At 35.6% G+C, this 15,692-nt stretch overlaps 1 protein-coding gene across 2 annotated transcripts in view; it reads left to right on the top strand.

The window, feature by feature from the left end:
• MS3_00004827 (uncharacterized protein) overlaps positions 1-14,617 on the top strand; it is a gene marked incomplete at both ends in the record, with an annotated part of 58,190 nt that extends 43,573 nt beyond the window's left edge. Inside the window, 6 exons of one of the 2 annotated variants that reach the window (XM_051212792.1) lie at positions 1,572-1,811; positions 4,873-4,966; positions 8,121-8,458; positions 11,109-11,205; positions 12,315-12,482; positions 13,609-14,617. In XM_051212792.1, the coding sequence (XP_051068708.1) occupies positions 1,572-1,811; positions 4,873-4,966; positions 8,121-8,458; positions 11,109-11,205; positions 12,315-12,482; positions 13,609-13,706 (1,035 nt within the window). The remainder of the gene's footprint in view (positions 1-1,571; positions 1,812-4,872; positions 4,967-8,120; positions 8,459-11,108; positions 11,206-12,314; positions 12,483-13,608) is intronic. The other variant, XM_035729893.1, reaches the window with a different exon arrangement.
• Positions 14,618-15,692: the final 1,075 nt, after the last annotated feature.

Genomic DNA, 15,692 nt, shown 5'->3' with positions numbered 1-15,692 from the left:
AAAATCTCCACAAAACACCTTCTGATAATAATAATCATCTGCTCACCAGTGACTGACTTCAAAAGATATTCCTGGAGTCCTAGTGAGAAGCCGTTACCAGTGGAGTTGAACCAGATCTGTTGTGAGATATCAACTCACTGAAGACAATGGTGTACAGTGGCGCAACTTTGTGGATTGGTTGGAGTTAGACATTAACACCGTTGGATGCTGGCCGGCCGGCCGGCTCAGTAGTCTAGTTGGTTAAGCTCCTGGTGCGAGAGTGATAGGTCCTGTGTTCGAATCTCGCGGGGTGCGGGGCCGTGGATGCACACTGGTGAGAAGTCTCATACTAGGATGAAACGGCCGTCCAGTGCTTCCGGGTTTTCCATTGGTGGTCTAGCTGCAATTTACTCATGATTTCAATCAGTGGAATTTCTTAAATCTCCACAAAACCCCTTCTGATAAAATGGTATTATTACTTAAACATAAAAGCATGGTATTAGATTTTTTAGAATATTGATTCAGGTATCAACAATTCTGGGATAATCTGGATTGAAAAAAATCACCCAAACGTTTTAGTCGCCAAGTTTAATGGGTCTATATTTATGATTTAAAAATCCATTTGTCATTTTGTGTGTATAAATGACCTAAAGACTGGAATCATATAGATATATCTCAATGCTTACTGATTCAAATACTAAATGTTTTTAATTTCAATTGAGATAATGAACCAATCAACGTTAGACTACTATTGAAAATCTGAAAGCACTACATGACCGATTTATTCTAGTAAGGGACATCTCAGCAGTGCACATCCATTATCCTGAATGTGAGATTCAAACCTAGAACCTTTGGTCTCGCAATCAAACGCTTAAGTTTTAGCCGTCATCCAACGGTGTTATTGTGTAACTTTAATCAATCCATGGTATAGCACAACTATGTTCCATTGTCTTCTATGAGTTACTGCCTTATAACAGATACGGTTGAAATCCAATGATCACGGCTTCTCAATAGAACCGCGAGAATTACTTCTCAAAGCTAGTCTTTAGTGAACACATGATTTTTTATTTCACAAATGAATCTGTTATTATATATAAATATCTACACTATATGCTCTCACATGGCCACGCGTATACAACAAATGCCAGGGAAGTCCTACTCACTGCATTCTCGTGGCGGCGGTGTTGTTGTTTACGAAATTAAGAGGACAAAGAGCGAATGTCTGACTCTTTAAACGGGTTGATGTTTATGGAAGATCCACCTAGGGAAGTTGGAAAACCTCCATTTCAAAGCAATGGTGCACATGGGCTTCAGGATTCTGAGGGAACGAATGGCGTATGAACCTATTGTTGGTCGCCAGCTACCATGGGACTACATCTCGTGTGCTTTTAGATTAGACCTTTAGGTCGGAGGCTCTAAGTGTGGCCCCCCAAAATGAAACTACCTGCTTCGGTTTGGGCACCCATACAATATCCCGACCTTCACACAAATCGAATGATTAATGTGGCGCATATCTATTCGATGCCTCCTTGTACCATTATTTATATATTTAAATAAATAAATAATAATACTATATTGATTTATGTGTTTAGGTTTGGCCTTATCTACTCGGTGTATATAATTGGACAATGAATGAAGAAGAAATACAAACTATCAATGAACAATTAAAAGTACATTATAATGAAAAAATAAAAGAATGGACTAAAATAGAGAAGATTATTCGTGATATGGAACAAAATCAAACCATAAATACAACATTATTATCCCAAATGAACAATTGTCAAACTACTGATAATCTGACACACAATTCATCTTCTTTAATTGAATGTAAAGTAAGAATTAGTAAATTTGTCTTTAATTATATCAATCGTTTTGTATTAGTAGTTTGAATTTTCTCATTAATCACAATTGATTGATCACTGGGTGGTCTATATCAGTCGAAACTGTGTGCACTATGTGTTGAGATTAGATGGTGGTTGAAGGTAGTCAACAGGAAACCCTGGAACTGGGTTTCTTACTAGTTGGCACTTATCAGAACAGTGTACCTGTAATCTTGAGGGCACTGGTGCTCCCTGGCGGATTCGATCCTATGTCACCCAGATTCACAGTCAGAGACGTTACGACTGAGTTGTCCGACCGGTGACCGAATCGAATCCGTCAGGGAGCACCAGTTACCTCAAGATTACAGGTACACTTTGCTGAGGAGTGCCGAGTAGCACGAAACCCGGGACCATGGTTTCCTGTCGACTACCTACAACCACCATCGAATCTTCTCATTAAAGTTTACAACTGCGATCGATTAGTCACTTATTGACAATATATGGATCCTGTACGAATGACCTCGATATGGACTTAAGTCACAAGCACCAAAAATAATGATGGTTGATGGCTAGCTATAGAATTCAGGACTCATGTATTTTGTTCTATTTGATACTCGTCAGTTGAATATACATACATCCCAGACATGATGTTCACTCTAAGACTTGAATCCAGTACGGTTCACTTTAAACGATGTCACACTTTTCAGGGAGCAGTGTTTGAAACAGAATTAGTTGAATAAATCAAGCATAAATGCCTTAATCTATAAAGGGATTAAAATAGACAGCTGAAACAAAAATAAATTGCAATAACCTAAACAATTTTCTTATAAGAGTTAGTATCTTCAATAGATTAAGTAGAATCAAAGTTCCGTTACTAAGACAAAATATTTTGATGCACTATATATTTAACAAATAAATTAAATGGTTAAGATCATGAACCGACTGATGTTAGACCACCGTTGGAAACCTGGAAGCACTGGACGGCCGTTTCGTTCTATTGTGAGACTCCTCAGTAGTGCGCGTCCACGACCTCACCCCCTGAGAGATTCGAACACAGGACTTACTGGTTTCACGCACGAGCAATTAACTACTAGACCATTGAGTCGGCCGGCATCTAACGGTGTTAATGTCTAACTTCAACTAATCCACGAAATTCAGAGACACATCCACCATGATCTTAATCGTTGAAATTACTATAATATCCACAAAACCCATATTAAATAAATTAAATACAAAGTTGAAGCTAGACATTAACATCATTGAATGTCGTCCAGTTTAGTGGTTTAGACGTTAGGTCTTGTGTTCGAATCTTATGAGGTGAAATCATAGATGAGCATTGCTGAGGAGTCCCATACTAGGACGAAACAACCATCCAGTTCTTCCAGACTTTTTCATGGTAGTCTAGATTCAATTGACTTATAATCTCAACTATTAAAATTACAAATGACATTCACTTAGTTTGTGTAAATGAATCGAAATTTCCTTCTTTGATTTAGGTGAATAAAAGAAAAAAAAATACGATAAATGAACAAGTAGAAAAGAAAGAAAAGCAGATTGTAACATAAATTTGAATCATTTTATGTTTCTCATTAAAATTTACTCAAACGGTTAACATTGATGAATGAGAAGTTGTAGAGATCTATCTATCTGTCCATCCATCCACCTATCCACATGTCTGTCTATCTATCAATCTATCTGTATGATGAAAGAGAAATTGTAGGGATTTACTTCAAATGAAAAAAAGCATTGATCCAAAAACTCTGGTTAATAACTGATTCCTGGGATCTATCTCTCTGTCTCTCTCTATCGATCTGTATGTTTGTCCGTCTATCCATTTATCTGTCTATCTGTCTGCCCATCCATCTATTTTCCCACATGTCTATATATCTATCAGTCTGTCTGTCTGTCTATCTATGTATCTATGGTATGGATGATGAAATCAGAGATTAGAAAAACAATTTGTCTTTTTACTTCAGTTGTTACATAAACTGACAATTTAGTTTTCAAGTAAAAGAATGTTGAATAACATTCTCAAGTTATACATTCATAATATAAACTATTTAAGTATACAATGCTATTGCCATGTGAATATTTGAAGTATCAGAAGTTTTTGTGGAGGTTTTAGAAATTTCACTGATTGAAATCATGCGTCAATTAAAACTAGACCATCAGTGGAGAACCTGAAAGCATTAGATGGCCGTTTCGTCCTATTGTGGGACTCCTCTGCAGTGCGTATCCACGATCCCTACTCGCGAGATTCAAACACAGGACCTATCAGTTTCACACATGTGCGCTTAACCATTAGATCACTGATCTGGTCAACATCCAACGGTGTTAATATCTAACTTCAATTAATCTACGAAATCTTATACTAAGACGAATTACCTGTCCAGTACTTCTAGGTTTTTCATAATTTATTTATTATTTATTTTATTTTAACACATAGATATTGAAACAAGGAGGCACCAAATATATATGCGCCACACAAATCTCATTCGATATGTGTGAGGGCTATGATACTGCTCAGGTGCCCAAACCGAAGCAGGTTGTTTCCTTAGGGAGCCACTCCCCGAGCCTTCGACCTGAAGGTTTGATCCACAAGGCAGTGGAGCAACGTATGGGGTTGCAGTCCCATGGTAGCCCGTGACCAACGATTGGTTCACACGCCACTTTTTTCCTTCAGGATACTGGAGCTTATGTGCATCATTGGTTTGAAAGTAGGGTTTTCCAACTCCCCTAGGTGGACTCTCCGTGTCCACTAACCCGGTTGAAGCGCCGGACATTCGCTTTTCATCCTCTCGATTTCGTAAACGACACCCGTGGTGCGGTATGGCAATGAGTAGGAATTTCCTGACAGAGGCTATATACGTGTGGCCATGTGAAAGCATTTGGAGAGGGAGAGCTGACTCTCCTCACTCTCGGTCGTACCAGGGTATTTCCTTTATAGTCTAACTTCAGTTGATTCATGATTTCAATTGTTGAACTATTCTAATAATCATAAACGATATAATGATTTCATTAATTCATTGAATAGACTTAATTAGATACAATTTTTTTTGTTTTCATCATATAGGAAAATATTTTAAAGCAGTTTTCCCATGCATTAGATTCTGTAAAGAAAGATGTTGTAAGATGTGATAGAAATAATTGTGTCTATTCTAAATTTGGTAAGTTTACTAAGACAGAATTGATTGTTTATTCACAAACTATCTGTTGATTTTCTTTATTTTTTTTTGGTATTGGGGCTTACAATAAACAATAACGTTTATATTATAGAAATAAGTAGCTTTATGACTGAATAGATCTGTTATAGTACTTATTATTATGAGAGGAGAAATGATGGATACATTTAAGTGTCTCTACCAACTAAGGAAGGGGGCAAAGTGCTGTTGCTGAGGTGCTATTTGGGGTGGTCTGCTCAGGGGAGTTGCCGTCGAGTAGACTATCCTGGTGAGGTGATGTTGGCTGTAGCAGATAATGATGATGATGATGAAGTGTAGTAGGGCGTGCGGCTGCGCCGGGGGGGAGGGCATTGGATGTAGATAACTCAGTAGGTCACTGGAGCGCAGGCGTTGAACATCCTGAATGTGCTGGATGAACATGGGATTTTGGTAGCCTACTGAGTCGAGGTCAGCGCGTCTTAAACTCAACATTTGGGCGGAGAGCGTAACACAGAGTGGATTTTTTTTACAATTATGTTTATGATTATTCATTAAATTAAACAGTAAGCTATGTAACTGATTCCGAAAAAGTAACTTTGTAAGTAGCTAATATGTTTTATAAAGATGGCCTTTACTAATCTGAGATTCATTATTTTAATAGAATGGCATTGTTTAAACAAATATTGACATCAAAATTATACTAAATCTACATAAATGATCTTGTATTGATGATGGATTAACTGCTGACATAAAAGATCAACTGATTATTGATGTCAACATTATAAAGAATCGAAGTAAACATTCAAATCTATTGATTTTTAACCTTCTCATTATTACCATGGATCATTAAAGTTTTACTTTGTTATTACTGATTGAAATAAGTCAATATCATAGAGTATTTGATTGTGAATGTTTGGTTAGTAGGTTGACTAGATTAAAATTCTGTATTAAGCATGGATTTCATGAATTAATTGAAGCTAGACTACCATGGAAAACCTGAAAGCAATGGATTGAAATTTCGTCCTATTGTGGAACTCCTCAGTAGCGCTCATCGACGATCATGTCTCGAGAGATTCGAACCCAGGATATATCAATCTCGCGCGCGAGCGTTTAACCACTAGACCACTGAGTCAAGCATGGATTTACTTAGAGTTAAATATATAGTAACCTTTTCATCGGTTATTGTTAGCTGAATTAAATAATTTCCATACATTGCAATACAACAGTGAAAATAACACACGCAACTGGTTAGTCTTTTCAGGTACGGGAAGCATTATTTTTTTATTTATTTTAACACATAAAAATTGGTAAAAGCGATCACCAAGGACATATGCGCCACACAACAACAATGGGGTCAATAACAGTTATCATTGGTTTGTGCGAGGTCTGTGATACTGCCGGTGTGCCCAGAATGAAGTAGGTGGTTTTCTTAGGGGGCCACACTCGGAACCTTTGACTTAAAGGCCTGATCCACAACGCAGTGGAGCAACGTCTTCTAGTCGGTGACCAACAAGTAGGTTCATACTTCATTTGTTCCCTCAGTATCCTGTAGCCCATATATACCATTCGTTCGGAACCATAGATTTCCAACTTCCCCAGGTGAATTCTCCATATCCACCAACAAAGTTAAAGCACCGAACATAGACTTTTTGACCTCTCAATTTCGTAAACAACACCCCCAAGAGAAGGTGGTGAATGGAAATTCTCTGATAGAGGCTGTGTAAGCATGGTCATGTGAGAACATTTCGAGAGGGAAATCGGTTTCTTCCGACCCTCGGCTATACCAGGGCATTTAGGGGCACAGGAAGCATTGTTTCATGATAAGTATGAAATATTGATTTTAGATCCAATCTCACATTTCACATGTCCTGTTAAATAATAATAATAATAATAATAATAATAAGCGCTATGTTCGTCACCTCGTGTTACTTTACAATAATTCAGCTCAGCTCAAAAAATTGCTATATTACAACAAAATTCCAGTTTTATAATCATTTAACTTGTAAAGATTGTCAACATTATCTGGAACTCTTATGACGGACTACACCGCAAAGTCGTGCATGGAAGACAGCTGGCAGATGCATTCCAAGTAAGGACCGAAGTCAAATAACGCTGTCTTCTCTCCCCCTTCCTCTTCTTTCTGGTGGTTGAGTGGATTATGAAAACCTCCGCATCTCATGGGAAGCACGGATTATAATGGACAGGTTGGATGCAACTAGAAGATTTTGACTTCGTGAATGACCTGGCTCTTCCATCCCATACACATCAACAAATTTAGGTCAAGACAAACAGTGTAGCATGCGGCATCTGCATCAGTGGACCTCAACATACAAAAAAAGCAAAAGCAAGTTTTTCAAATACAACACCAAGAACACTAACGCAATTGCACCTGATGGAGAAACTCTGGAAGAGGTGGAAGGTTTTACGTATGTGGGCAGCATCATTGATGAACAAGGAGCATCAGATGCAGATGTAAAGGCAAGGATTGGCAAAGCTAGAACCTTATTTCTACAACTGCAGAATATATAGGACTCAAAACAACTGTCTCTCAACCAATACCAAAGTCACAATCTTCAATACGAACGTCAAGATACTTCTACAATGCAGAACTGAAACTTAGAGAACTAGTACAATCATCATCAAAAAAGTACAAGTATTTATAAATAGTTGTCTACACAAGATATTCAACATTCATTGGTCGGATGCCATCAGAAACAGCCTTCTATGAGAAAGAAAAAACCAGCTTTGAGCTGAGGAGGAAATTAGGAAAAGATTCTGGAAATGGATAGGCCATACATTACTCAAATCATCAAACTGCATCACGAGACAAGCCCTAACTTGTAATCCTGAAGAGAAGCTGAAAAGAGAAAAGTCAAAGATCACATCATGTCGGGAAATTGAATCAGATATGAAAAGGATGAATAACAACTGAAAAGAGCTGGAAATGATTGTCCAAGATGGGGTTGGATGGAGGCGTAGGTAAGTTGTAAAGATTAGAAAACTATGCCTAAGAATAATAATATTCTCTCATTCATATTAACCCCTAAATATTTTCTACCAATCTTGTTACCATGATACCTCTTTCTCCCATCTAAAATAAGTTTGTATGAATTCTACAATAATCATCTGTGTTTATTCACCTTTTTTTTCTTCTTCAAAGATTCACATGGTGATCGTAATTTGGCTACAATTGAACGAATCTTATTAACTTATGTATGGGAATATCTTGATGATGAATATACTCAAGGAATGTGTGATATAGTTGCACCATTATTAGCATTAAAATTAGAACATTCCATACCATCATCCATAGATACCAATAATCAATCTTCATTGATAACAAATGAAAATTCAATAGAATTATTCAATGAAATTGAAATTAGTACTTATATATTATTTAAGTATTTAATGGAAAATCATTTAAAAAAATTATTTGCAAAAGAAACTGCAACATATTATATGGATCAAAAATTTGATCATATCAAATCATTAATACAGGTAGAGATCTTATATATATACATATTTGTTATAACTTATGCTCTGTATCCTATTAATGTATATAACGTAATGATACCGCCAATTAGAGAACAGTAAATTATCGACCGAACCAATGAAGCATAAAACAAGTACGAGCAGTCTAGTGTCTTTCATCATGGCCGGAGTATAACAGAAGCTCCTTTGAAGCTAGTCGTTGTTGTTCAGCTTGCGTCCAATGTGATTCACTGATCCCAAGCACCTCTAGGTTGTATCTCCTCATTTCTGCAGCAATTTGGAAGACTCTCCAGGTCTCCCACATTGTGCGAGTATTCCATGTACCTAAATAAATGGTTTCTCTGGTTGTCAGAAGGGGCATCGGCCTTGTAACTTCCGAATGAACTCGGCTTTCATCATGAGGCATCATAACTCTTCTAACTGAAGACCTTCTGACTCTCAGGGCAGAGTTTAAAAGGTTTGAATATTTTTTTCCGTTTCCATCACCTTTTCCTAAATCCCCCCTCAGCTGGAAGTTCGTTTATTATCTCCCACAGAAGGCTGTTGCTGATGGTATTCGGTCAATGGATGTTGAATATCTTGCGTAGACAATTATTTATAAATACATTTGCCTTCTTGATGATGGTTGTTGTAGTTCTCCAAGTTTCAGTTCTGTGTAGTAGAAGTGTCTTGTCGTTTGCATTGAAGATTGTGACTTTGATATTGATTGAGAGACAGTTGTTATGAGTTCCATATATTCTTCCATTGTAGGTATGAAGCCCTTTCTGTTTTGCATTAGAATGCTAAAATCAAAACTAAATGATTATGTAATCATTCATATAACTGGTTTAATTCATGAAACGTAATATTTACCTAAAATACTGAAAGCATTCCATCTCATTTTTAAGAGAAGCCTGGATAACACTTCATCAATCCTTTCCACCTCACGAAAAAATTGAGATGAATCGAATTTTACAATGGACTAATCATGAAAAATCTCAAAATATACGTTATGTTAAATGTAAAAGTCATTTACTTGCTTTATCAATGACATTGAAAGCATCTGAGTTGAGATTAAAATTTATGGACGATCTATGAGCAACACTAAATTGATCTTTTAATTATCCACTTACTTACAAGAGCTAAATGAGGGTTATAAACTAGTTTGAGCAATAAGGATTATGATTTATAATTGATAGTTAGATTTAAGAATTAGATTTGGGGAAGGTGTTCATCACAAACTGACATCAGTTAAAATACCTAAAATGCTATTTAACCAAAGGAATGAATGAATATCGCGACAAAAATCCAAGATCTGTTAACATAATTGATTGATCACTGGGTGGTGATCAGTGTCATATATGTCAAATTCTTCTTAGTGCAGATGGACTGCTATCGACCATGTTTCACTGTGTTCACTGGTCTAGGTGACTCAACATTACATGCACCATATTGAGATAAGATGGTGGTGATCACCACCCAGTGATTAATTGATTTTAAATACATCTCAGTCCTACAGGAAGTCAATTGTGGCTCAGATATCCCTATGATAACTTTTCTGACTGTGAAGCCGGGTGATATGACATCGAATCCATCAGGGAGTATTAGTAACTTCAAAATTACAGTTACGCCTTGGTGACGAGTCCCAAATAGCACGAAACCTAAGTTCAGGGTTTCCTGTTGACTACCTCCAACCACCAAAATCTGTTATCCTAAATCTGATTAGTTCATTCATAAATGCTAGTCTCATCGCATCTGAATAATGGTATGATATTTTTTGTCTAGTTATACTTTTAAATTAAACATATTGTAATTAATGATGAGCTTGATTTGATCTTTCGGGTTCGAACTAACAACTTCAAATGTCACTATAATAGATCACATCATATGACTATACATTAAACTATATATATATATATATATATATATATATATATATATATATATATATATATCAGTCAGTAACAATGTAGAAATTCGTACGTACGTACATCAGTTCGAGTTGCCACACTACATTAGCACAGAAATTCAGTTGTTGATTCAAATCCCGCTGTGGTAGAGGTAGTGAGAGTATAAGCAGTAGTCGGAAAGATTAGGGTTTGGAGATGTTATTTAAAGAGTATAATCCAGTGAAATAAATTTGGAAAGAGGAAAAAGGGACATGAAGAATTCAGAAGATTAGAATTTGGGAGAACACAAAGAGTGGATGCACCTGCGCCATTGCAAACGATTTTGAGCTATGTCATTCAGGGTCTCTAACCATCGGTTGCTATCATCTCGCGGTCCCTAACCAGGTAGTCTACACCTACCGACATGACTCAGTCCACTTGTCAGTGACTTCATGGATTTGTGCCATGTTTTGTTCTGGCCGCCCCAACCTTTCTTCCAAACTACTTCTATACCACTGAACATTGCACGTCGAGGCAGTCAGTGGTTGGGCATATATATATATATATATATATATATATATATATATATACATATGATAGGTCTCCGGTTCGAATCCCGAGAGGCGGGGTCGTGGATGCGCACTGCTGTGGAGTCCCACAATACGACGAAACAGCCGCCCAGTACTTCCAGGTTTTCCATGGTGGTCTAGCTTCAATTGACTCATGATCTTAACTCTTTATATGAATAAGTATATTATCACATATACTTTATATTTTGTATTTCATAGATATTAGACCCTGAATTAATTGGTCATTTACAGAAATTCAGTGATTTTACACATTTCTACTTTTGTTATCGATGGTTTTTATTATATTTTAAAAGAGGTCAGTTAGTTATTATGTAAAATCATATCATATTTTAATTAATTTTTAATTTATAAATAAAAAATCATTATTTAATTTTATGAGGACGATTCATAGATGAACTTAAGGAAGATCTAAGAAGTTCAGAAAGAGATGAAGATATTCCATCCAATCATCTTTTGGAATACTATTCCAGAATTTCAATATGTAGCTTAAAAATCACTGTATGTGAATTGAATAACTATAATAATGATTTTGTCTTTATTAAAAGCTACTAAAGCTACCTGAGAGTTTTGTAACATATTTGACACTGTTTTAGAATAGCATTCTTTCCTGGTCATCTTTTGTTTCCTCATTTATAATTTGGAAGGTTCCATCATTCAATTATTCAAGTAGTACATGGTATGTCAAGAATCCAAGCTTTAGATATACCAAATTTATAAGCCGAATTTCAGAAGTTTCATTATAATCGATAAATGATATTCTATAAATCAATGAAGACATCTTAAGCTTTTGAAATTCGAATCGTTTTTGAAGATACATAATCTACTGTACCAATATGTATCTTGAATATTCGATTAAGTGTAAAGATACAAGCATCTTCATGATATTAGCACTGAGTCTTTAATTAGATATGAAAATGATGTAAATTCTTCAATGTAGACGAATTTTTCAGCATCTATCTATCATAAAATATCAGAATCTTGATCTAGTTATGATTGTTCTTGAGAAAATCCTGATTAAAATAATTTAAAATATGAATCGATAATGAAATACTATTGATTAAGTTATAATATGGTCACTAATCTAGATGATTCGACATTAACTAATGAATTGAAGTTAGATATTAACACCGTTGAATGCCAAACGGCTCAGTGGTCTAATGGTTAAGCGTTCGAGTGCACAAGACTGATAGATCCTGGGTTCGAATCACGCGGGGTTTGGGATCGTGGATGTACACTGCTGAGGAGTCCCACACTAGGACAAAACGACCGTTCAGTGTTTCGAGGTTTCCAACGGTGGTCTAGTTTCAATGGACTCATGATTTCAACCATTGAAATTTCTAAACAATTTCCACAAAACTCCTTCTGTTAATGAATTTCTCTTTTTTTTTTCTTTTTTCTTTTAAGAATTTAATTATCAAGATATTTTTCAAATATGGGAAGTTATTTTATGCGCTGAACATATAATCTCTAATGATTTTAGTTTATTTATTGCTTTAGCATTAATTCAATATTATAGAGATGTGATCTGTTCAAATCATATGGAATTAACTGATATTCTAAAATTTTTTAATGGTAAGTAAGAAAAGGTTTCTTGTATAAATAAGATATCAGAATAAGTTGGAAGAGGAGATCATTTTCATGGTCTCTTATCAACCAATGAATATATTTAATCAGAATGTTGTGAGAGGGGTGGACTAGAGATTGTAGAATTCATGAATCGATTTAAACTAGATTATCATTGAAAATATGATAACACTGGATAACCAGTGAAGTCTAACCGGGTCTGTTGTGAGATAGTAACTCACTCAAGACAATACTGGATGTAACTCTCAGTTTCGCGGATTGGTTGAAGTTAGACATTATAACCAATGGATATCGGCCAGATCAGTGGTTTAGAGGTGAAGCGCTCACGTGAGAGACTGATAAGTTTTGCGTTCAAATCCCACAAGCGGGATCTTGAATACGTACTTCTGAGAAAGTCCACAGTAGGATGAAACGGTCATCCAGTGCTTTCAGGTTTTCCATGATGTTCTATCTTCAATTGACTCATGATCTCAACTATTTAAAAAGAAAACTGTTTATTACTTTAAAAATAATCAGTAGAGTATTAAATATCAGTAACTGATTTCTAAAAACAATTCCACGATTTCTATAGTGAAATCTTGACCATTATAGTACAACCATATTGAATATCCGTATAGGACCTTCAGTCTTCTGCACAAACGCTCAACCTACTAGACCACTGAGTCGGCATCCAATGGTGTTAATGTCTAACCTCAACCAATCCACGAAATTGCGCGACCATCTTCCGTTGTACTGAGGTAGACACCTGTTTCTACCCGACACGGATTATCTCCACTGGTCACGGCTTCTTACGAGAACTCCGAGAATTTTCTCACGAAGCTAGTCACTAGTGAGCACATGGGTTCGAATCCCGCGAGCAGGATCGTGGATGCGCACTGCTGCCGAGGAGTCCCACAATAGGATGAAACGGCTGTCCAGTACTTCCAGGTTTTCAATAGTAGTCTAACATCAATCGGTTCATGATCTCAATCAAAACATATTGAATATGTTATCGATATCCAGAATTTGACTAAATCTACGAACATAAATAAAGATTTATTTTATTATTTAAGATAATAGATCATTCATTACATCTCATTTCTAAATGTATATTTTCTTTGTCTATTTTAAACAGAACGTGCTGAACATCATAATGTTGATGATATTTTAAATCTTGCTCGACATTTTGCAAATACTGTTCAAAAGTTAACTAGTAAAACAAATGATAATTAATATGTACTTGTTGTAATCCATAGAACATTCAATGAATGAATGAATGAATGAATAATAGTCATGGTAATAGTCTTGTACAAGGTACTTCATATATCTGTTCATATATATAATATGTTGGTTGCTATGATGTAATAGTCTAATTCTATATTGATTTCAATCAATATATACTGTAATCATTATTGCGTAGCTTTTTTTGTGGTTTTTGTTACTCTTGTTTAGTTGTGATTGTTTCAATGATCTTCTTGTTGTTGTTGTTTTTCTCCTGATTATTTTTCTTTTTGCCATTACATAATCTACTCCATTGTTCATTTTTATATTAATGTATACAACGGAATAAGATTTTGTTATCTAGTTTTCTTTTCATAGAGAAAAATGTTAATCAATTTGATAGATTGGTTGAAATTAAACATCAACATTGTTGGATGTAGGCCAGATCAGTGGTTTGAAGGTTAAGCGCTCGTGTGGGAAACTGATAGGTCATGGGTTCGAATCTTGCAGGGCGAAATAGTGTATGATAAGTCTTGTTAATTGGATGCTAGATTCGATTTCTAAGCTATTCTAGTAGCCTTAAAGCTAGAACTACACACCGACCTGGACATGAGAGAAAAGGTGCGAAATATGTAAGCAACACTTTACTCCAAAGCTCCCATTTAGTACAGAAAATCTAGGGTTTCTATAGTATTTTAGATGTCCTTGAATTTCCCGAAAATTCTGGAATGCCACTAAACACAGTAACAGCATGAGTAATCATCCAACCAGAAACTCAACATTTGACTTTTCACTTTCTTGATGTTTCTGGCTGGACTTCAAGTGAATACTGATTGGATAAAATGCTTTATAGTGTTTCTTGAGCCTTTCTTGTCTTTTTGCGAGTAGTTTTCTGGATCATCCCAACAGTGTATGCGCACTGCTGAGGAGTCCCATACTAAGACGAAACAGCCGTCCAGTGCTTTCAGGTTTTCCATGGTGGTTTAGCTTCAATTGACTTATAATATCAACTGTTGAAATAAATAATTATTAAGTAAATATAATATGACACCAAAACAATTAGACTATTGATTTTTTGGCTTAATTCCTTAGAATGTTCTTAATCATAATAACTTATGATAACCGATGGATATAAATCAAAACATCCTTATTATCATCATCTAGTATTAAATGTATTATGAAGGGACTTTAATAGAACGTCTGAATGTTTATATTGAACAATCAACAGCTAGTCAATGTATAGGGATATAGTAGTTTATTGAATGAAAGAAAAGTTGTGTTTGCTTTTATTCATTTTGAATTGAACCATTATACTTGATAAACGTAATCATGAACCTAACAGGATTTCATTAAAACATTAAACTAGTAAAGACTAATCAATGATAATATTTTAGGTATAAAATGTTGAGGTTTTAATCAACTAAAGAAAACTTTGTCAGATAGGGGATTTTGTGAATATTATAGTAATTTTAATAGTTGAATTTATGAGTTAATTAAAGCTAGACCATCATGGAAAACTTGGAAGTACTGAACGGTCATTTCTTCCTATTGTTGGATTCCTCAGCACTGAGCATCCACGATCCCGCCTGTGGGATTTGAACCACCATTGTCTCCAGTGAGTTACTATCTCATAACAGACCTGGTTGAACTCGATTGGTCACGGCTTCTCACTAGAACTCCAGGAAATACATATTGAAGCCAGTTACTAGTGACAAATATGATGATTATGATCAGAGAAGGGTTTTGTGGACATTACAGTAATTTTAGTAGTTGAATTCACGAGTCAATTAAAGCTAAACCATCATGGAAAATCTAGAAGCATTGGACAGTCGTTTCTTCTTAGTATGAGACTCCTCAGCGAAATCAATAAGTTTTGGGTTTGAATCCCATGGGCGGTATCATGAATATTGAATTCTGAATTCAAATATTAAAGTATGTATATATACAACTTTAGCCAGCCTCACCTTCATCTATCGATTTTCCATCGGTTTTGATCTA

This window comes from Schistosoma haematobium, chromosome 3 (genome assembly GCF_000699445.3).
Source record: "Schistosoma haematobium chromosome 3, whole genome shotgun sequence".
Taxonomy (NCBI): Eukaryota; Metazoa; Platyhelminthes; class Trematoda; order Strigeidida; family Schistosomatidae; genus Schistosoma; species Schistosoma haematobium.
The sequence above is the reverse complement of the archived record's forward strand: the minus strand, read 5'-3'. Positions and strand labels throughout refer to the sequence as shown.